The sequence below is a fragment of the Populus nigra genome, chromosome 19 (genome assembly GCF_951802175.1).
Source record: "Populus nigra chromosome 19, ddPopNigr1.1, whole genome shotgun sequence".
Lineage (NCBI taxonomy): Eukaryota > Viridiplantae > Streptophyta > Magnoliopsida > Malpighiales > Salicaceae > Populus > Populus nigra.
Genome location: NC_084870.1, coordinates 8,318,715 through 8,338,149, shown reverse-complemented (window position 1 = coordinate 8,338,149; position 19,435 = coordinate 8,318,715). Strand labels below are relative to the sequence as shown.

The 19,435-nt window shown below is 36.1% G+C and overlaps 3 protein-coding genes across 4 annotated transcripts; 1 reads left to right on the top strand and 2 right to left on the bottom strand.

The window, feature by feature from the left end:
- Positions 1 to 6,046: 6,046 nt before the first annotated feature.
- On the top strand, positions 6,047 to 6,547 carry LOC133680163 (secreted RxLR effector protein 161-like). The gene has a single exon (XM_062102980.1). The coding sequence runs from the start codon at positions 6,047 to 6,049 to the stop codon at positions 6,545 to 6,547; it is 501 nt and encodes a 166-aa protein (XP_061958964.1).
- A 2,833-nt stretch (positions 6,548 to 9,380) lies between these two features.
- LOC133679921 (heat shock 70 kDa protein, mitochondrial) lies at positions 9,381 to 12,843 on the bottom strand. Its single transcript, XM_062102658.1, has 6 exons — positions 12,539 to 12,843; positions 11,955 to 12,031; positions 11,781 to 11,859; positions 11,119 to 11,685; positions 10,414 to 11,034; positions 9,381 to 10,244 (listed from the first exon to the last, which is right to left on the bottom strand). Exons 1-6 carry the CDS (start codon positions 12,611 to 12,613, stop codon positions 9,615 to 9,617), a joined length of 2,049 nt encoding a protein of 682 aa, XP_061958642.1. The 5' UTR covers positions 12,614 to 12,843; the 3' UTR covers positions 9,381 to 9,614.
- A 1,748-nt stretch (positions 12,844 to 14,591) lies between these two features.
- LOC133680315 (uncharacterized) lies at positions 14,592 to 19,192 on the bottom strand. Of its 2 annotated transcripts, XM_062103178.1 has the most exons (5): positions 18,765 to 19,189; positions 17,512 to 18,658; positions 16,132 to 16,211; positions 15,438 to 15,702; positions 14,592 to 15,331 (listed from the first exon to the last, which is right to left on the bottom strand). In XM_062103178.1, exons 2-5 carry the CDS (start codon positions 18,284 to 18,286, stop codon positions 15,072 to 15,074), a joined length of 1,380 nt encoding a protein of 459 aa, XP_061959162.1. In that variant the 5' UTR covers positions 18,287 to 18,658; positions 18,765 to 19,189; the 3' UTR covers positions 14,592 to 15,071. The 2 variants fall into 2 exon arrangements, with proteins under 2 accessions (XP_061959162.1, XP_061959163.1); XM_062103179.1 differs by having other exon boundaries at positions 14,991 to 15,341; positions 17,512 to 19,192.
- Between the last annotated feature and the right edge of the window lie 243 nt (positions 19,193 to 19,435).

The following is a 19,435-nucleotide window of genomic DNA, read 5'->3' as shown; positions in this document are numbered from 1 at the left end:
ATACAGCTGCTGTGCATGAAAACATGTCTCAAACTAGTGCTCTGCTGAAGTTACAAACGCAAGCTAAACATTCATACATTTAAGATTAAAATTCTAAAGCACATATCCAGTCATTCACCAGACACCAACCACACTTTCATCTGTAACCACACCTCAAATCCTTTTGGCAGCTTGTTTTTATGACGGAAAACCAGTCCATCACATAAAAAATTAGCTTTGATTGAAATGGCTTTTAGTGTTTTCATGGCACACCCAGTAGAAAACTCATCACATAGCATTAGCACATCCCTAATTAACGAAACAAACATCACTCAGTTAATAACCACAAATAACAAAATAAGCCTTTAGTATCACTACGACCATGACCGACAGTAAAATACTCAAATTCACAAGTTTTATAACAGCATAATTATTTCAATTAAAATAAAAAAAGAAAAGAGAAAAATCAAATTGGTTGCTCGGAATTCGTTGGCAAGGTCAAATTGATTTGGCCTCCATGACGCTCTTGATTGTCGGAGCGTAGAGGGAGTAAACAACGGCCTGTCGTTTGGCGACATCAAGCTGGGTCTTACCGTCGGAATAGGCAGCGGAGATGGCCAACGAGTCGGTTAGGTTTTGGTTTTGACGGAAGGCGTCGATAGTGCGTCGTTTAGTGTACTCTCTGATGTTGTAATCGCAGAACTGACGGGCTGTGCGTAGAAGAGAACGATACAGATAGAGGATTTCGCCTCTTGAGATAGCAGCTGATGCCATATCAAATCTAGTCAATCTAAGGATTTGCTAGGGTACAGAGACGAATAGGTTTTCTTTTTGTGTTTTCCCTTTCTGGGCGGCGAACTCTATTTGTGGTGCTCAAAAGAGAGGAAGAAAGGAGACCACGGTTTGCTCCAGGCCATTAAACATATGGGCCCATATTAGCCTAATGAAAGCCTAGTCCAGTAGCCTGTCTGAAATATAGGAGAGGGTTAAAAGTGTTTACCGGGCCCATTTTCCTCTTCATTTTTTTTTTATCTATCTTCTTTAGGTTATTTGATTTTGACCCATTTACAAACTCGGGTCATTTACAAACTCGGGTCGGGTTAAGGTTTATGCTGAGTTTGAATCGCTTTGAGTTGGCAAGACTATGAGAATATTTGGAAACGTGGTGTAAATCATGTTTTTAAAAAATTTTAATTTTTTTAAAAAAAATTAATTTTTTTGTATGTTTTAAATTGTTTTGATGCGCTGATTTCAAAAATAATTTAAAAAAATAAAAAAACATCATTTTGATGCATTTCAGCATGAAAAGTTCTTTAAAAAATAATCACAGCCACATTCTCAAACAGGCTCATACAATTCTTGATGGGAAATTTTGTGGTATAGAGAGAGTAATAACTCTTATCTATGGGATTATTTTAAAGAAGATAAATATTAAAAAAATAAAATTCATATCTCATTAAAAATAATAATTATGTCTTCATCTAGGATTTTTTTCTTCTTATATCAGTTTTTTTTAAGTTGTAGAAAATAACTAGTAGAAATTCATGGTTATTTTTTAAGCACTATAAAATGAAGTTGAAGGATTATGGAATAAGTTTGCTTTGGTTTGGATAAAATATTTTAAAAAAAAAGTTATCACAACCAAACTAAATAACGGTTCGAAATGAATGGTTTTGTTAAATAAAAAACCAAATTAGTCAATGGGCTTTTAGTTGGGCTTTTTAAAGTGATGAGTTGGTTATCAGTTTTTTTAATTATGTTGGTTTAAATAGTTTATGTTTGGTTTTTTTGATTTTTTAAATTTAAAAACCAAATAGAATTGAATTTGATATTTTAAAAAATATTATAATTGGTTTTTTCAATTTAATATCTTAAATTGTTTTAATTTTATGGGTTTTTTTATGCTAATTCAACTATTTTACTCACTCCCGTCTATAATCATGATATACTTGGTTAAAATATAAACTAAATATGTTTTTCTTAATTTTGTTTTTTTAAAGAAACTATCCAAATATAAAAACTAAAAACTAGTAGAGCGTAGAAAAAAATATCCAAATCCCTTGAGGAAAATTTACTGTTACGAAAATATAAGTGCAATTACAGAGTTTCTGTATCGCGAGTCAAAGTGTCTACAAAATGGCAATGTATGTAGTCCTTGAATGTAGACAGATTTTTGTTCTACTTAGTCTGGAATCTAACCATGCTCACCAGGTTTTAATTTTACGAACACGTCTACTTCTGTTAAATGTTTATTGTTTATTTGTTATTTGATTTACTCTGTATTTGAATAAGTTCCTATTTACCAGGAACCAGTCAATTGTTTACCTATTCCTTAGGAAAATCCCAGCTGACTAGGTGACAGTTAGTCATGGGATAGATGCTGCATATTTTTCTACTTATCTATTATTTGTATTCCTATTTAAGTTGAACTCTTCTTAATGAAATATATAGTGTTGCACTTCCACGTTTGTTGTTACAAAGCTTTAGCTTCACTGTTACGTTTTCAATACAAAACTTTAGCTTTGAATTAGTGCAGAACACTTAGTGTTCAACAAGTGGTATCAGAGCCAAAGAGTGTTAGAGTGTGACAAATCAGAAAGTTAAGGGAAACACAGGGAAGAGAGATCGTGAGATTGAGAGAAACACTGGGAAACACAGGGAAAAAGAGAGATAGTGAGTTTTGTGAGTTTTGTGTCTTTTGCTGCAGCAAAGAAAATGGCATCAGAAAATAATTACGTGCAACCTGCAATCCCACGCTTTGATGGTCATTATGACCATTGGAGTATGTTGATGGAAAATTTCTTGAGGTCAAAGGAGTATTGGAGTCTTGTGGAACAAGGGATCAATGAACCAACGGTTGGAAGTGTGCTGACAAAAGCACAAACCAAAATCCTTGAAGATCAGAAACTGAAGGATCTTAGAGCAAAAAATTACTTGTTCCAAGCAATTGATCGGGGGATTTTAGAGACCATTCTTCACAAGAACACATCCAAGCAGATTTGGGACTCAATGAAGAAGAAGTATCAAGGGTCAACAAAAGTGAAGAGGGCGCAGCTTCAAACTCTTCACAAAGAGTTTGAAATTCTCCACATGAATACTGGAGAGTCAGTCGATGGCTATTTTTCACGCACTCTTGCAATTGCAAATAAAATGCGAATACATGGTGATAAAATGGAGGATGTAACGATAATTGAGAAGATTCTTCGATCAATGTCTGCAAAGTTTAACTATGTAGTCTGCTCCATTGAAGAATCACACAACATTGAAGAACTTTCGATTGATGAGCTACAAATCTCATTGCTATTGCATGAGCAGCGGATGGTGAGCATTATTCCTGAGGAACAAGTTCTGAAAGTATCAATGAATGGTGGAGTACCTTCAAGGGGATATGGAAGAGGTCGCAGCTGAGGCAGATGAGGTACAGGCCGTGGTTATGATCAAAAACCATTTGACAAATCACGAGTTCAATGCTATAATTGCCACAGGTATGGCCATTATCAGTATGAATGCACAGATAAAGAGGAGAAGGTGAATCTTGTAGAAGCTGAAGCCGAAGAAGAAATGCTTTTAATGGCATTTCTTGAAGAAGAAGAATCCAAATCAGACAAATGGTATTTGGATTCAGGGTGCAATAACCACATGTGTGGAAACAAGGAATTATTTTCTTATTTGAATGAAAATTACAAAGATACAGTAAAGCTTGGGAATGGCATGTTCATTACTGTCATGGGAAAGGGAAATGTGAGATTTTATGCAAAAGATAACATAGTGCAGACAATATCCAGTGTCTTCTACATTCCAGAATTGGAGTAATCTGATTAGTATGGGACAATTGCAAGAGAAGGGATATACAATAATCATTGCAGCAGGTTGTTGCAAAATACATTATCCAGAGAAGGGAGTAATTGTTGAAGCAAGAATGACAAGCAATCGCATGTTTCCATTATACATGCAGGATCAAATTCAAACATGTTTTTCCACGAAAATGCATGACTCAACTTGGTTATGGCATTTTCGTTATGGGCATCTAAATTTCGATGGCTTGAAGGCACTGCAAGAGAAAAACATGGTGACTGGGCTTCCTAAGATCACTTGTCCTACTGAATTATGTGAGGAATGTGTTGTGGGGAAACAACCTCGAGATTCCTTTCCAAAAGGAAAAGCTTGGCGAGCTGAACAAACTCTTCATTTGGTTCACTCGGACATCTGTGGACCAATTAATCCAACCTCAAATGGCAACAAGAGGTATTTTATCTCCTTTATAGATGACTGCAGTCGAAAGACATGGGTTTACTTCTTGCAAGATAAGTCTGAAGCTTTTACTGTGTTCAAGAAATTTAAAGCTCATAGTGAAAAGGAATGTGGTAATCCCATTAAAATCCTTCGAACAGACCGTGGTGGTGAATTTACTTCACATGAATTTGCAAATTTCTGTGAAATGCATGGAATACAAAGGCAACTTACAACAGCATATTCACCACAACAGAATGGGGTGGCGGAACGAAGAAATCGTACAATTATGAACATGGTTCGTAGTATGTTACTGAAGGGAAAAATGCCGAAGAGTTTCTGGCCTGAAGCAGTTAAATGGAGTGTTCATATATTGAATCGTTGCCCTACGTTTGCTGTAAAGAATATTACACCAACAGAAGCCTGGTGTGGATCTAAGCCTATGGTTGATCACTTCAGAATCTTTGGGTGCATAGCATATGCACATGTTCCAGATGCCAAAAGAACAAAGCTGGATGACAAGGCAGTAAAGTGTGTATTTCTTGGAGTTAGTGAGGAATCAAAAGCTTACAAGCTTTATAATCCAATCACCAGAAACATAGTCATCAGTCGTGATGTTCAGTTCGATGAAGAAAACACATGGGATTGGAAGAAAACAGATGCAAATCTGTTTCAAGATTCTGACCTGTATGAAGATGCAAGCTACGGAACAGAAGAGGGTTTTATTGGTGATCGCAGAATTGAGTCTCACATTCAGCCACCTGAATGTGAAATTCACACAGAAAAGCAGCTGCAAGTTCCTATTCCACATGAAGGAACCATTGTTCCACATGGTGAAGGGACATCCAACATACCTCAACGGCAAAGAACAGCTCCTGCATGGATGAATGACTATGTCAATGGAAATGAATTTTCTGATGAAGATACCTTTGCTCAGTTTGCTTTATTTGCAGGTTCTGATCCTATAAAATTCAAAGATGCATTAAAAGAAGACAAATGGAGAAGAGCTATGGATACAGAGATTCATGCCATCAACAAAAATAACACTTGGGAACTTGTGGATCTTCCAAGAGGACAGAAAACTATTGGCGTAAAGTGGGTCTATAAGACCAAGTTAAATGAGAATGGGGAGATTGACAAGCACAAGGCTCGTCTAGTGGTAAAGGGTTACAAACAGCAGCATGGCATCGATTATGATGAGGTATTTGCCCTAGTAGTCAGGCATGATACCATTCGTCTTGTAATTTCATTGGCAACACAGCACACTTGGCCTATTTTTCAGATGGACGTAAAGTCTGCTTTCCTGAATGGGGACTTGGAAGAGCAAGTTTATGTTGATCAGCCTTCTGGATATGTGAAGCAAGGATATGAGGAGCAGGTCTACAAATTGAACAAAGCTTTATACGGATTGAAACAAGCTCCTAGAGCTTGGTACAGTCGTATAGATGCGTTCTTCACTAAGGCAGGTTTCAGAAAATGCCCACATGAACACACTTTATTTGTTAAAACTGCAGGTGGAGGTAAATTCCTGTTTGTGTGTTTATACGTGGATGATCTTATTTACACTGGGAATGATGGGATTTTGCTTCAAGAATTCAAAGACTCCATGAAAGCTGAATTTGAGATGACTGATTTGGGTATGATGCGTTATTTTCTTGGAATTGAAGTCATGCAATCAACAACTAGAATCTTCATTACGCAGAAGAAATATGCAAAAGAGATCTTGGAAAGATTTCATTATCAAAATTGCAATCCAGTCAAGAATCCAATTGAACCAGGACTGAAGCTACTTAAGGATCTTGATGGATAAAGAATCGACAACACCTATTACAAACAAATGGTTGGGAGCTTAATGTACTTAACGGCTACTAGGCCGGATGTTATGTGTGCAGTGAGTCTTCTTAGCAGGTACATGGAGTCACCAACAAGTCTGCATTCCCAAGCTGCGAAGAGAGTGTTTCGTTATTTACAGGGAACAATTGATTTCGATATACACTATAAGAAAGGAGAAGCTTCAAGACTCATTGGCTATGCTAACAGTAATTACGCAGGTGATTTAGACGACAGGAGAAGCACTTCAGGAAGCGAGTTCATGATGAATTCAGGTGTTGTGTCTTGGTCTTCAAGAAAACAACAGGTGGTTACTCTATCCACAACCGAAGCAGAGTTTATAGCCGCAGCAACATCAGCATGTCAAGCCATATGGCTGAGAAGAATTCTTGATGATCTGCATTTTCAGCAACATGATCCTACAATAATTCACTGTGACAGCAGCTCAGCAATCAAGCTTTCTAAAAATCCAGTCCTTCACGGGAGAAGCAAGCACATAGATGTGTGATATCATTTCCTTCGTGATCTTTCAAATGAAGGGACCATCGAATTGGTTTACTGCCGAAGTGAAGATCAAATCGCAAACATCATAACAAAGGCACTGAAATTGGATGCATTTGAAAAACTGCGTAATTTACTTGGAATGTGTTCGTTTCAGGTTCTTGAGCAAGGAAATTGATGACAGCAGCTATGTTGTTTGTTTAATAAAACTGCTATGATGAAACCTATGAAACCTCCATGGTAGTACCATCTTAAACTGTTTTTTGCATAAATCAGTTTAAGGGAGGGTGTTAAATGTTTATTGTTTATTTGTTATTTGATTTACTCTGTATTTGAATAAGTTTCTATTTACCAGGAACCAGTCAATTGTTTACCTATTCCTTAGGAAAATCCCAGCTGACTAGGTGACAGTTAGTCATGGGATAGATGCTGTATATTTTTCTACTTATCTATTATTTGTATTCCTATTTAAATTGAACTCTTCTTAATGAAATATATAGTGTTGCACTTCCACGTTTGTTGTTACAAAGCTTTAGCTTCACTGTACGTTTTCAATACAAAACTTTAGCTTTGAATTAGTGCAGAACACTTAGTGTTCAACAACTTCGACCTTTTTGACTGTGTAGATATTATTTCTAATGAACCGACGAAAAAACTTCGCATGTAATTATAATTATGAACCAGTGCATGTGAGCTTGAGATGTGCTTCATGCCTGCTTGATTATTCATAGAAAAATAGGTTGATTGTGAAATGATGGTAGCAGGACAAGGAAACTAATTATGGTAAGAATATGGGTGGTAGTAATGGAGGTTGATGAGAGGTGGTGGTGGTAATAGTGGTAGCAAGATAACAATGACAGCGAGGGAAGTACAATGGTGTTGCAATAGTGGTTGTGAAATTGTATTAGTAACAAGTTGGTGGTGGCGGGGGGACGCTAGTGGTGGAATGATGAAGTGGCTATAACGATGAAGTGGTGGTTGCAAACTTACAATGGCAACAAGATGACAGTGGATACTAGTTATAAAGGTAGTGGGGGGAGTTGAGACGGTGATGATAGTCGGTGATAACCAGGAGATCGATGCTTTTCGACATTCCTGAAACTCCTTTTTTTCTATTTTTTGTCTTAATATCATTCCTCAACGTTATACTTTGTCTGTCATGTCCTTTTCATTAACTAGTGTCGTTAATGCTGTTAAAAACTAGCACGTGTCATGTTTACACAACAAAAGTTTCATTGATATATATGTCTTGGTCCCTTTTTAAAAAACAAAATCACTTTAATCTCTGTATTGTTTTCTCCCTACAAAAACTCCTTAATTGAAAGTTTTTTATTATCATATTTTATAGCTAATACAATTTAGTCCCTGGATTAATTTTCTTAATTAAATCTTTGCATGTTAAATTGCTAACTTGGTCAAGTTAGTCAAACAATTTAAAATACATGGATGAGAATTTAATAGGTATACATGTTTAAAAAATAAAAAAAACTTTGTTTCCTACATTAATATCGTATATTTACAATGAGAATTTTATTTCTTATATTTTTTTTGTTTCATTGGATTAATTGACCATAAATGTGATTGCTTATTATGGTTATGGCTGATACTATTGTGATTTTGTTAAAATTCTTATTTCATATGATATCATATATATATATATATATATATATATATATAGAATTTAATCGAAAACAAGTTAGAGACTGTATTGTAATTATTGTGAAATATGACGACAAAAAACTTTTAACCCAATATTTTCTATAAAAATAAATAAATTAGATAGATAAAATTAAATTCTAAAAAATAAACATAAAAATATATACAAATCAAGATTTTATGTTATAAGAACATGATAAGTGTCAGATTTCAATAACATTAACAACACTTGGTAATGCTATCAAACTCCATCCATCTGATAAGTAAAATTAAAAATTTTTGATTTAATTTTTTATTTAGTTCGAGTTTAAAATAAAATTATGTAAGATTTATCTTAATTATATCTAGTAGACTTGATAATTTAATAAAAAAGAAAAAAAAAGAAAAATAACGAATGACAAAAAAATCTAGACGTAGAGGTTCAAACACATATGGATGATTAATAAAATCATAAAATGAATTTAAAAAAATATATCAAGTAAACTTACTGAAAAATAGCTTCAATTAACAATTATTTCTCTCGTAACTTTTTCTAATAAAATTCCTATTATCTTTCTCTAACAGACTAAAAAATGAATAAAAAAAAGTTTTGAGAAATGCATGAAAATTACAGCTTTACAGTTATTTTTATAATAATTTGAATTTTAATTTCATCTAATTAAGTTATAAAAAAATTCAATTGAAAAAACAAATTCAAGAGCTTTGTTGTTACATGGATAGGGGGACTGGTGCCAGTGGCAATTGTGATAAATCGGTCATGTAGCAATTAAAACACATGCATCAAAAAGCAAGACGAACGAAGATGGCAATATGACATCATAAATGCATGGAACTACTCGCGAACACAGTAAAGCGTATATTTCACCTTTGACCATTCCATCACCATTACAAGCGAACTCGCGACAGCCTGCCATTACTTGTCTGCAGGGCTAGAAAACACCGACAGCGAGCGGATTAATCAGAACTCCATCTAGAGTGAAGTTTTCAGATGCGTTTGGTAAGGAGTTGAAATGGTGTTTTAAATTTTTAAATTTTTTTATATCTTTCCATCATTTTAGTCTATTAATATAAAAATATATATTTTTTAAAAATATATATATTATTTACTACATTTATAAATAACAAACACTTTAATCCACATCCTTTACTATATTCTAAAACACGACCTTCAAATTAACCGACAATTTCCTTGAGAAAAAAATTGGTTATTGATATAATAAAAAGGGTCTCGGCCTCGGCACCCATTGGCAGTTTTCAGATGAACAAAAAGACTAATACGTTCACTTTAATCTCCACCATTAGATACAAAACCCCTAAGAAACGTACATCCCAAGTGCAAATAAAATTAAAAAAGGATCTTTCTTCGAATATGGTTCAAAACCATGAAAAATAAAAAGACAGCTACCAAAATTAACCCCTCACTTCTTCACCTCCTCGTATTCAGCTTCAGGAGCCTGGTCGCCACCCTGTGAACCTCCAGAAGCACTATCACCTCCACCACTGCTGCCCTTAGACAAGTGCTCTCCAATCTTTGAAACTGCTTTGTTTGCGGCATCTAGTTTGGATTTGATATCATCAACATTGTCTCCCCCCATTGCCTTCCTCAAATCTGCAACAGCATCCTCAATCTCCTTTGCAACTTCAGAAGGGATCTTTTCCCTGTACTCATCGAGGCTCTTTTCAATGCTGTAGATAGTGGTGTCAGCACTATTTTTAATATCAATCAAGGCCTTTCTATCTTGATCCTTCTGCGCAAACAGTTCGGCCTCCTTGACCATCTTCTCAATCTCATCTTCTGAAAGGCCTCCAGATGAACGGATGGTGATCTGCTGTTCTTTACCAGTTGATTTGTCCTTGGCAGAGACAGTGACAATACCATTGGCATCAATGTCAAAGGTCACCTCAATTTGAGGCATGCCCCTGGGAGCTGGTGGAATACCCATAAGTTCAAATTCTCCCAGCATCTTGTTGTCAGATGCCATTTCACGCTCACCTTGCAGCACCTTGATACCAACCTGCGTCTGGTTGTCAGCTGCTGTAGAGAAGACCTGGATTACATAGAAAGATCAGAGAAATATATAACTGGGCCCAGAAACACAAGAACAGCAGATGAATATCGGAGGGCTGCCTGGGCACTAGCACAGGCATGGCAGCTTATTGCCCACATTTAAATTTTTTGGAGATAAATTGAAAACAGATTTGGCACTAAAGACTCACCTGACTCTTCTTTGTAGGAATTGTTGTGTTCCTGCTGATCAACCTTGTGAAGATACCGCCAAGTGTCTCTATACCAAGTGATAAGGGAGTGACATCAAGAAGAAGCAGTTCTTTGACATCTCCCCGTAAAATTCCACCCTGAATTGCAGCTCCCATTGCCACTGCCTCATCAGGGTTTACTCCCTTGCTAGGGCTCTTTCCAAAGATCTCTGATACTATCTCTTGAACCCTGGGAACACGAGTCATTCCTCCAACAAGAAGAACCTCATCAACTTCCTTGGTAGAAATGCCAGCATCCTTCAAACAGTTCTTGCATGGGATCCTTGTCCTCTCAATCAAGTGATTTACCAAGCTTTCAAATTTGGATCTGGTCAGTGTTATATTCAAATGTTTAGCACCTGATGAATCAGCTGTGATAAATGGTAAGTTGATATCAGTCTGAGTGGTCGAGGAGAGTTCTATCTTGGCCTTTTCTGCTGCTTCACGGAGCCTCTGCAGAGCTAGCTTATCTTTTGAAAGATCAATTCCCTCAGTTCTCTTAAACTCATTGACCAAGTACTCTAAAAGGGTGTTGTCAAAGTCCTCTCCTCCCAAAAATGTGTCCCCATTTGTAGCTTTGACCTAAACAAGGACCGTTCACTTGGTTCAATTTAACAAACTAAATGAAAATCAGAGTAAGCCTAAATAGCGAAACATGTCACATACCTCAAAAACACCATTAGAGATCTCCAAGATAGAAACATCAAATGTCCCACCTCCAAGGTCAAACACTGCAATGAGACCCTCCTTGTTGTTCATACCATAGGAAAGTGCTGCAGCAGTAGGTTCATTGATGATTCTCTGCACATCAAGGCCAGCAATTCTTCCAGCATCCTTTGTAGCTTGTCTTTGAGCATCATTGAAATAAGCTGGTACAGTGATCACAGCTTTTGAAATTGTTTTTCCGAGATATGCTTCAGCAGTTTCTTTCATCTTGGTCAGAATAAAGGCCCCGATTTGACTAGGGGAATATTGCTGTCCATTGGATTCAACCCATGCATCTCCATTTGGAGCCCTGACAATCTTATACGGAACCATTTTCATCTCCTTTTGTGTTTGAGGATCATCAAACTTCCTACCAATCAAACGCTTAGTTCCAAACACTGTATTGCTCGGATTTGTCACAGCCTGGCGTTTTGCTGGCGTGCCCATGAGTAACTCTCCCTTTGGGGTGAAGGCAACAACTGACGGGGTTGTCCTAGATCCTTCAGCATTCTCAATAACTTTGGGACTCTGTATATAATCATGGAATCAATTAGAACCAAAAGGAAAAGGAAGCCTAATAACCAAATGAATAAACAATCTGAACAAACACCATCCATGCTTACCTTCCCTTCCATGACCGCAACGCATGAATTTGTGGTACCCAAATCAATACCTATAACATCACTGCCTGCAGGTTTTGCACTACATAGAAGAGGAAACGCTCACCTTCAACATACCAGAAGGAACAGCAAATGACAGAAATACAAATCAAAACCACAAAAAACTTAACAAGCTACCTGAAAGCTCTGGACAAACCAGCCAAATTTTGGCTGAAATTAGAAGGAGCCCACGATGGCTTCACATTATTACTCAACTGCACAACAGATAACCACCAAAACTCAGCAATTTCACAATCTCAACCTCAATTTGCAAACAACTTTTAATAGTCAGACCAACCACAACTGGAGTGAAACAAAAACCAACACTTTTCAATCGTCATCTACAACATTTTTATCCTCACAAGAATAAGTAAAAACGATTCAATCATTGCCTAAAAGCCTAAGTACTTAAAACTCACATTTATCAAAACTCTCAGCTGATCATTCAGAATTAAACAACAAAACAAATAAAAAAACAAAGTAGTTAATATCCGAAGAAACACAGCTATGCATGATTATGTAATATATCAAATGAAAAAGCACATTACAAATGAACCCTTGAAGGGCCCGAGTTTCTAAACTACCATATCAAAAACTCAATCACAAAAAAGTCTAAATCTTTTATTCATCTCTCAATCAAGTTCAAGTCTAGGTTTGAGCTCCATCAACAAACAACCAAATTAGTAAAACTGAAGAAGGAGTAGAAATGATGAGAGACGCACGGATCTGTAGGCCGCGAGAGGAGCGGAGGCGACGTCACGGCGTCGTAGAGAGCGTAGGAGAGCAGCTGTGGCCATAAGTGAAGAGATCTACCGGTTAATTTGGATTGGAAGCGGAGAAGAAGGACGCGGGGACAGTGTTTTGGAGGTTTATAAAGAAGGGTTTAGGGTTTTGTGGAGCAAAGGCTTTTTAATGAGGCGCAACTCGCAAACGATTTTTCTGGCAAGCGTAGAAGGTTCTAGATATATACCCTTCCTGCAAAACACACAAAATGCACTATAAGCCGAGTCTGGTCCCTTCACTCTCTTAAGCGTTTTACTTTGGCTCTCTTGTTATTTATTTTATGGTGATACGATCTGTCCGTAAGTCATTGTAAGAAACTGCTATGGTATCATACTGTACAAATCTCTGGTTACATAATGAAATGATTTCAGTATTTTTCTTATATTTTTATTGCAAGATATTATTTTTTCATGGTATTAGTGAATTGCAGTTCAATAATCATCAGTGTCTTCCCTTTTCTCATTCGAAAAATTATTTTTATAATTAAAAATATATCTATTTATGAAAATTGAATGAAGGATCAAATAGTTACAGAACAAGGAAAGAGGATCGAATTATAAAAAGATACTTTAAGGATGATAATGTAATAGAGATGAGAGCAGGGGACCAAATAACACCGTTAAGCGGTTTCTTGATGAATAAGCCTACCCTGAACGACATGTCGAGTCATAACTTCTGAGATGGAAGTCATTTTGGGATTTGGGGTGCTGCCGTTTGGGGCCATTGATGCTTGGGGTCGCGTTGTCACGTGAGTGAAAGAGGGGTGTCCACACTTCTAGAGGGGTAGTTGCCTGCCTGGCTGGCTTTTTTTCTTTTTTCTTTTTTCTTTTTTCTTTTTTCTTTTCTTGGATGAAAAGAAAAGGTTACTGAACATGTGTATCCAGTTCCTGATTCGAGCTAAAGGATAGGAGTCATCGAATTATTAGATTAATTTATGTTCATATTATCAATTTCGTCAATTATTTTTTTTATTAAAATCACTGTTCACATGGACGACGAGGCAACTTTTTTTTTCATTTTCATTTTTTTAATTTTTTGCATTATGTTCTTAGACTTTTTTTAATTGATCCTTTTTTTACGAACAATTAAGCAGCTCCCCCTTCCAATTTCATCCCTCTGTTTTTACTTTTTAATACTGCATTTGAATCCTCTTCTTTAACCGTGTCGTTTGCTCATCTCTCCCTAACCCACCGTCAGTTCTTCTTCTATTGTTCATCCCGTACAGTCAACGACTCGGTCTTTCAGATACAGGGAGGATCGGCTAAACGCAACTCCTTTTTTTTCTTTTCATTTCCATCTTTTTTTTTTTGCCTAATTCCATGAGATATGGTTTTAAATTGTATTATAAAAAAAATTAAAAGCAGGGGGCATAATGTAAAACATTGAAAAAATACGTGGCAAATTTCAGTACAATCCTTTTTTAATTTAGAATAAAGAGTCCATCTTTGACCATGGCTACTACATAATTTAGGAGTTTTTCCATTTTTTGAGCGGCTCATAGCAGTGCGAAAGTGGCATTTCTTGTACCAAGCATTTGTGTGGCCATACCATGTTTGAAACTTGAATGGGTGCTTTCTTTTGACTCTCCTTTCTCCCACGACATTAACTGTTTCAACTATAAAAATAAAATAAATAAAAGGAATCGTTTCATGGAAAAAAAAATAATTATATAAATATAGAGTCGAAAATAGAGAAAAAAAAAAGTAGACAGAGTGATGTCAATTGTCACATGATCCCTAGAACGAAGTGGTTATTCATGGAATTACTGAAGATTGGTTCTTTGTTTTTTTTCTGGAAATGATATTAAAATAAGATTGATGCGTCATTCATTTATTAAACCACATAAATTTCAATCTCTAACAATATCCCATATTTGAATTTGATTCCCGGATATATCAATAGGGATTGAATCAAATATATTACTCACTGTAGTTTCTACAATCTGAAAGGCAGTGCAGAAAAGACAAAGGATAGCCATTGATAAAAAAGAAATTGGCAAGAGAATGAAAGATGTCAAGCAGCATTCACAATTATTGTTTGAGTGGAATCATAATGATACAAGCTCTGAATATTTATATGCATATTCAGTGCGATGAATGTTATAATCTGTACAGTTTGTTACAAAGATTGCAAAAGAATGCAGTCATTAACAACGTTATTGCAAAAAAAACAGAATCCGCTCTTTGAAAAAACTCTTACCTCTTATCTAGATTGAAAAGGAAGAAGGTATTTTCTACCAGAATTCCCATTTCTGAGACAGGATCTGTGGTAACATTGACAATTGTTTATCTGCAGAGTGCATGTCGTTCAAGAATCAAGAAAAAGAAACAGAATCAAGGCTTGTTGAGAGAAGTCTCCTCTAGGACATGTATCTTCAGGAGTGAAGATAAATTCCGCAACTGGAATCACATCAAGACTGAAAAGCACATGTACCACAATTGCATCATCACTCTCTTCCTTAGGCTTGCACTCTCAAAGGCGAATATAACCACCTCTTTCTTTAACTGGAACAGTTCTCTTGAGAAAAGATTTCCTATTGAGAGACCAGCTTCTTTTCAAAGCCATCCTTCGTCGCCAGGCAGCTATATGGGTGTAAAGAGCTGGGAAAAGGAAGCATAGAAGAACGAGAACTAGCATTCCCACGCAGAGAAACATCACATTGCGGAAACCATCTTTCTCCTTTGGGTTCTTTTGCTCTGTCCATGGAACTCCTCCCACATTCATGCCAAAGACTGTTACGAGCTTCCAAAAATATCAGCATTATTAAATTTTGATTCTCAACAGTTATTCAAGAAGGTTTAACTATGATTGGAAAAAAAAAATGAGAGAAACATTTACCTCCAGTAATGATTGACAATGGGAGGAATATAATTGAAAGGAACGAGAGATAGTATAGTTTCTTGTTTATTTGCTCAGCCTGCCAGCTATCCAAACCTGCCTGAATTGCCGTGACACGATTTGCTATAAACCCCACACTCTCTTTTAGCCTCCTTAGCCTTCCAATTAACTCTTCTAGGGAGTTAATATCTTCACTGCAAAACCATTTTTTTGAAGAACATTTTTCTTTTACTCGCGGAAATACTTGCTCCCCATGTGCAATCACCTGAGTTCAGTTAAAATACAAGTTTAATACATGCGTTTCAATTTTATATTTGTTAGAGAAAAACACACATTTAACAAGCTGCAATCTTCCTAGAAATGATCCAAAAACATCAATGTCTAGGATGCATTGCTGTACAAAATGCAGAGATGATGTTATTGGTGAAAAACTAAAGCACTTAAAAACCTTTATGGTCAATGTCCAAAATAAAGTGCTTTAAACTCCATAATAGGAAACCCTGAAAGTATTCAACCATAGCAATCAAGGACTTCAATCTTCACACCTTCTGCTGTTCTAGTAGAGTGGTCTTTACAGCTTATCCAGACTGATTTTGTACGAGCGATACTTAAATACCTACTTGTCTGGCTCTGTACCAATCAACTTAAAATTGTTCTTATGTTTACAAGAAATCAAACAGGGTGGACAAACTACCTGCAATATACGCTGAAGATTAAGATGCATATTAGGAAATCTTCTATCATCAAGCATCTGTTTCTTTAATGCAAAACCTCCTGCAGTATACCATAAAAACAACACTCAGTTTCCACTCAAAAGTTGAAAGAAATCATGTACCAAACAGAAAGCACCTCAAATTTGAGTTTCAGGACAAACAGAAAAGGGAATACTTTCTTTGATAAAGATAGAGGCTTGTAACTGTTCCTGACCATGTTTTCTAGTACCTTGATGGTCCATAGATATGCTGATTTCTCATAATTTTTCTCGCCATCCAGACTTTTGTGTAGACCTATTTTCTTTCCCAGGGAGTTCATATAGACTTTAGTTTAACAAGAATAATATCTGAGGTATCAAGCAGAAATTCTGAAAATTAAATCTATTGCGAGTGAAAATAGATTTTAAGGTAACAATGAGATTCCATCATGTAATTGCAAGGACTTCAAGGTACATAAATACCAGGCATGTGGAATGGCACAAACATGCCACATGAAGAAGGATAACTGTCCTGGAATGATCATTTGGGACATTATAACCAACTTTACTGGAGTTAGCTTCTTATTCAGACCCATCAGTGTGGAAAACAATCATATTTTTTCTTCAAACCGCAAACCGTTTCTTATTTTGACACAATATTTAGCACATTTAGCAACAAGCTTCCCCGCCCCATTCACAAGTGAACTTTGGCAATGCTTTGATGACCTCTTAACTCTTCCCAAAAATGTTCTTATTAGCCAATCATATAAAATATCAGTTCCGCATGACACTGGAAAAACATCACAACATGCATTCCAAGTTGTAAGCTGCAGTTACCAGGATTCACTGTTTGATCCATGATATATCCTATCAAATTAAATAAATTTCAATACTGAGAGTGAAAAGCCATCAAGGTTGCAAAGACAAGATTAATCCTATCAAATTTCATTTCAACATTTGTTTTTTCAACAAGTTTTGACATCTCCAATTGTCATTTGTTTTGCTGCTTGTTGACAAACGAGGAGGACCGAGTATATAAGAGGTTGCCATTTTCCAAAACTATAACAGAACTAACATGCCCAAAATAGGATGAGAAATTACTAAATAAGCATATGGCATAGAGTGCATATACCAATAATCCTTCCAGATCAATTAAAAAAGTTACCATTGTAGGGTTGCTAGAAATGTGGAGCAAATATATTAGCATTAAAGAAGAATGAACTCAAAACTTGTAATTATCTCCATGACCAGAAAAAAGGCAACAAAACTAACAGTGTTTCACCCAAAAGAAATCTAAATAGTAAGTGTACAACAATGCGAACACTTAAGGCAACCTTGATTTTGTAACAGGGACCATAAGTTGTCATTACATAGGAATTTTACCTTTGTCTAATTCAAGCTCCACAGAGTCAAGCTCCATCTCGAGTTTGGTGGTAACATCTTGAAGGTGATCGACATGCGTGTCAATGATGTGAACAACAAGATTTGAGACAGATTCCGGCACGGGATTATCAGCCTCCTCTGAGTGGTTCATTGTCAATAAGAACTCAAGAACATGCTCTCTAATCACAAACCCACTTCCTTCCTTTTGATCCCCTCCATTATGTGAGGGCGGCCCACCACTTGAATAAGTCTCCACACTAGGAATCTCAGAGAGAAGGGATTTACTCGTTGGTGAGAAACCCAATCTTGGAACCCGTCCTAGTGACACGGTAATCACCGAATTCTCAGTAACTCTAGCAGCTAATCTAAATGTATAATTGCTAGTTGGAGGACCAGGAGAATTAACTCTGAACACAAGTGCTCCATTAACATGACTACAAAGGGGCCCGTTGCTAACTAGTGACAGAATATCTTGGAGTTTCAAAGGAGGGCAAAGAATGTCAATGAGGCTTTGTGCGAAAAGCGGAAGCTTCTGGTTAATTTTTGGAAGTTCTACATGGTACCAACAAAACTCGTTTTCCTTAGGTTCAGCAAAATCCCAATCTTTATTGTAATAATTTCCATCACCGTCAAATATATAGGCTTTCTGTCTCACCATACCCAAAAAACGGTGGCGGTAGAGAGGGATGTCCCCGAGAGGAGTATCCTCCTTGAGGTCTCCGTCCATCTCCTCTGCCTCCACGTTCCCGACAGGCTCTTCCCTGTCTATGTGCATAATGTTTTCAGATATCTATGAATATCAAATCCAAAATGCAGTAAGCATATAAATCAAGTCAATCTAATCCAAAAACTTGCTAAGTCAAACTCGCTAACAAATCAATTTGAGGTCAACAACAAAACCCTTCTTTGATGGTCAAATCACAAGAGTAGACATAAGAACTCCTCATTTGCTCCAATATCAGAGCTGAAGAAGGTGATGCTGAATCAAATCAAAATCCCTTAAAACTGCCTCATTACAAACCAAAACCAGCACTAAACAATAGACATACAAGAAAAGAACCCAACAGAAATCTTCACAGAATATGAAACAAACCCAATAATTCACATCTACATGTCTCCAACTTTGCAGATTGTTCGCTCATCAATCCTTGAAATAACAAATAGAAATTTCCCATCTTTCAGCTTATACTCAATCCCAAAATATCAAAATTCCAGCATATAACCCTCAATAAAACAGAAAAGGAATCCTTTACCTCATTGATAATAAAGAAACTTTGCAGGCCTCAATAAGAAAAACCCAGATCAAGAATCCTTAAAAACCACCAAAGATCAGCAAAAGGAGAGAAGATAATGAAAATGAAAACCCAGTAATCCTCTTTTGATTTATGGTTCAACAATAAACAACCAAGCAGTTGGTATTGAATTGTTCAAAGAAAATAAAAAATATCGGGATATTTTGAGTAATAATTTATGTTACTGCCTAAAAATACAACGACATAGAATATTTTCACGTTGATGGGGAAAACAAATCAGTTTTATCCACTTTCTAGGTTTTTATCTTTGAATAAATTGTAGGAATTTGCTGTTGACATTGACCGCTCACTAAAAAGGGCAATAGTGACCAGAATTGGCTGGTTCGTTTTTCGTACAATAAATGAATAGGATAATGTGTGAGGTGAAAGAGTAGAAGCCGTAAATCTGAGTCTGTGGATGAACTATAAAAAGGCAAGGTTGAGGTTTTACAAATTCATCTCATGGGCGGCTACGTTTTCCTGGTTGGAAAGTAATTTTGAATTAAAAAAAATTGAATTTTTTTATTTTAAATTAATTTTTATATATTTTTAAATAATTTAATATATTGATATTAAAAATAATTTTTAAAAAATTAAAAAAATATTATTTTTATATATTTTTAAATAAAAAG

Bases quoted from the DNA above. Each gene is read 5' to 3' on its own strand.
- LOC133680163 (XM_062102980.1), top strand. From the start codon at position 6,047: ATGGTTGGGAGCTTAATGTACTTAACGGCTACTAGGCCGGATGTTATG.
- LOC133679921 (XM_062102658.1), bottom strand. From the start codon at position 12,613: ATGGCCACAGCTGCTCTCCTACGCTCTCTACGACGCCGTGACGTCGCC. The intron at 12,032-12,538 runs GTGCGTCTCTCA...TCTGTTGTGCAG, and splicing joins CTCTCGCGGCCTACAGATCC to TTGAGTAATAATGTGAAGCC. The intron at 10,245-10,413 runs GTGAGTCTTTAG...TATGTAATCCAG, and splicing joins TTCCTACAAAGAAGAGTCAG to GTCTTCTCTACAGCAGCTGA.
- LOC133680315 (XM_062103178.1), bottom strand. From the start codon at position 18,286: ATGCACATAGACAGGGAAGAGCCTGTCGGGAACGTGGAGGCAGAGGAG. The intron at 15,703-16,131 runs GTAGTTTGTCCA...AACTGAACTCAG, and splicing joins ATCTTCAGCGTATATTGCAG to GTGATTGCACATGGGGAGCA. The intron at 15,332-15,437 runs GTAAATGTTTCT...AGCTCGTAACAG, and splicing joins ATTGTCAATCATTACTGGAG to TCTTTGGCATGAATGTGGGA.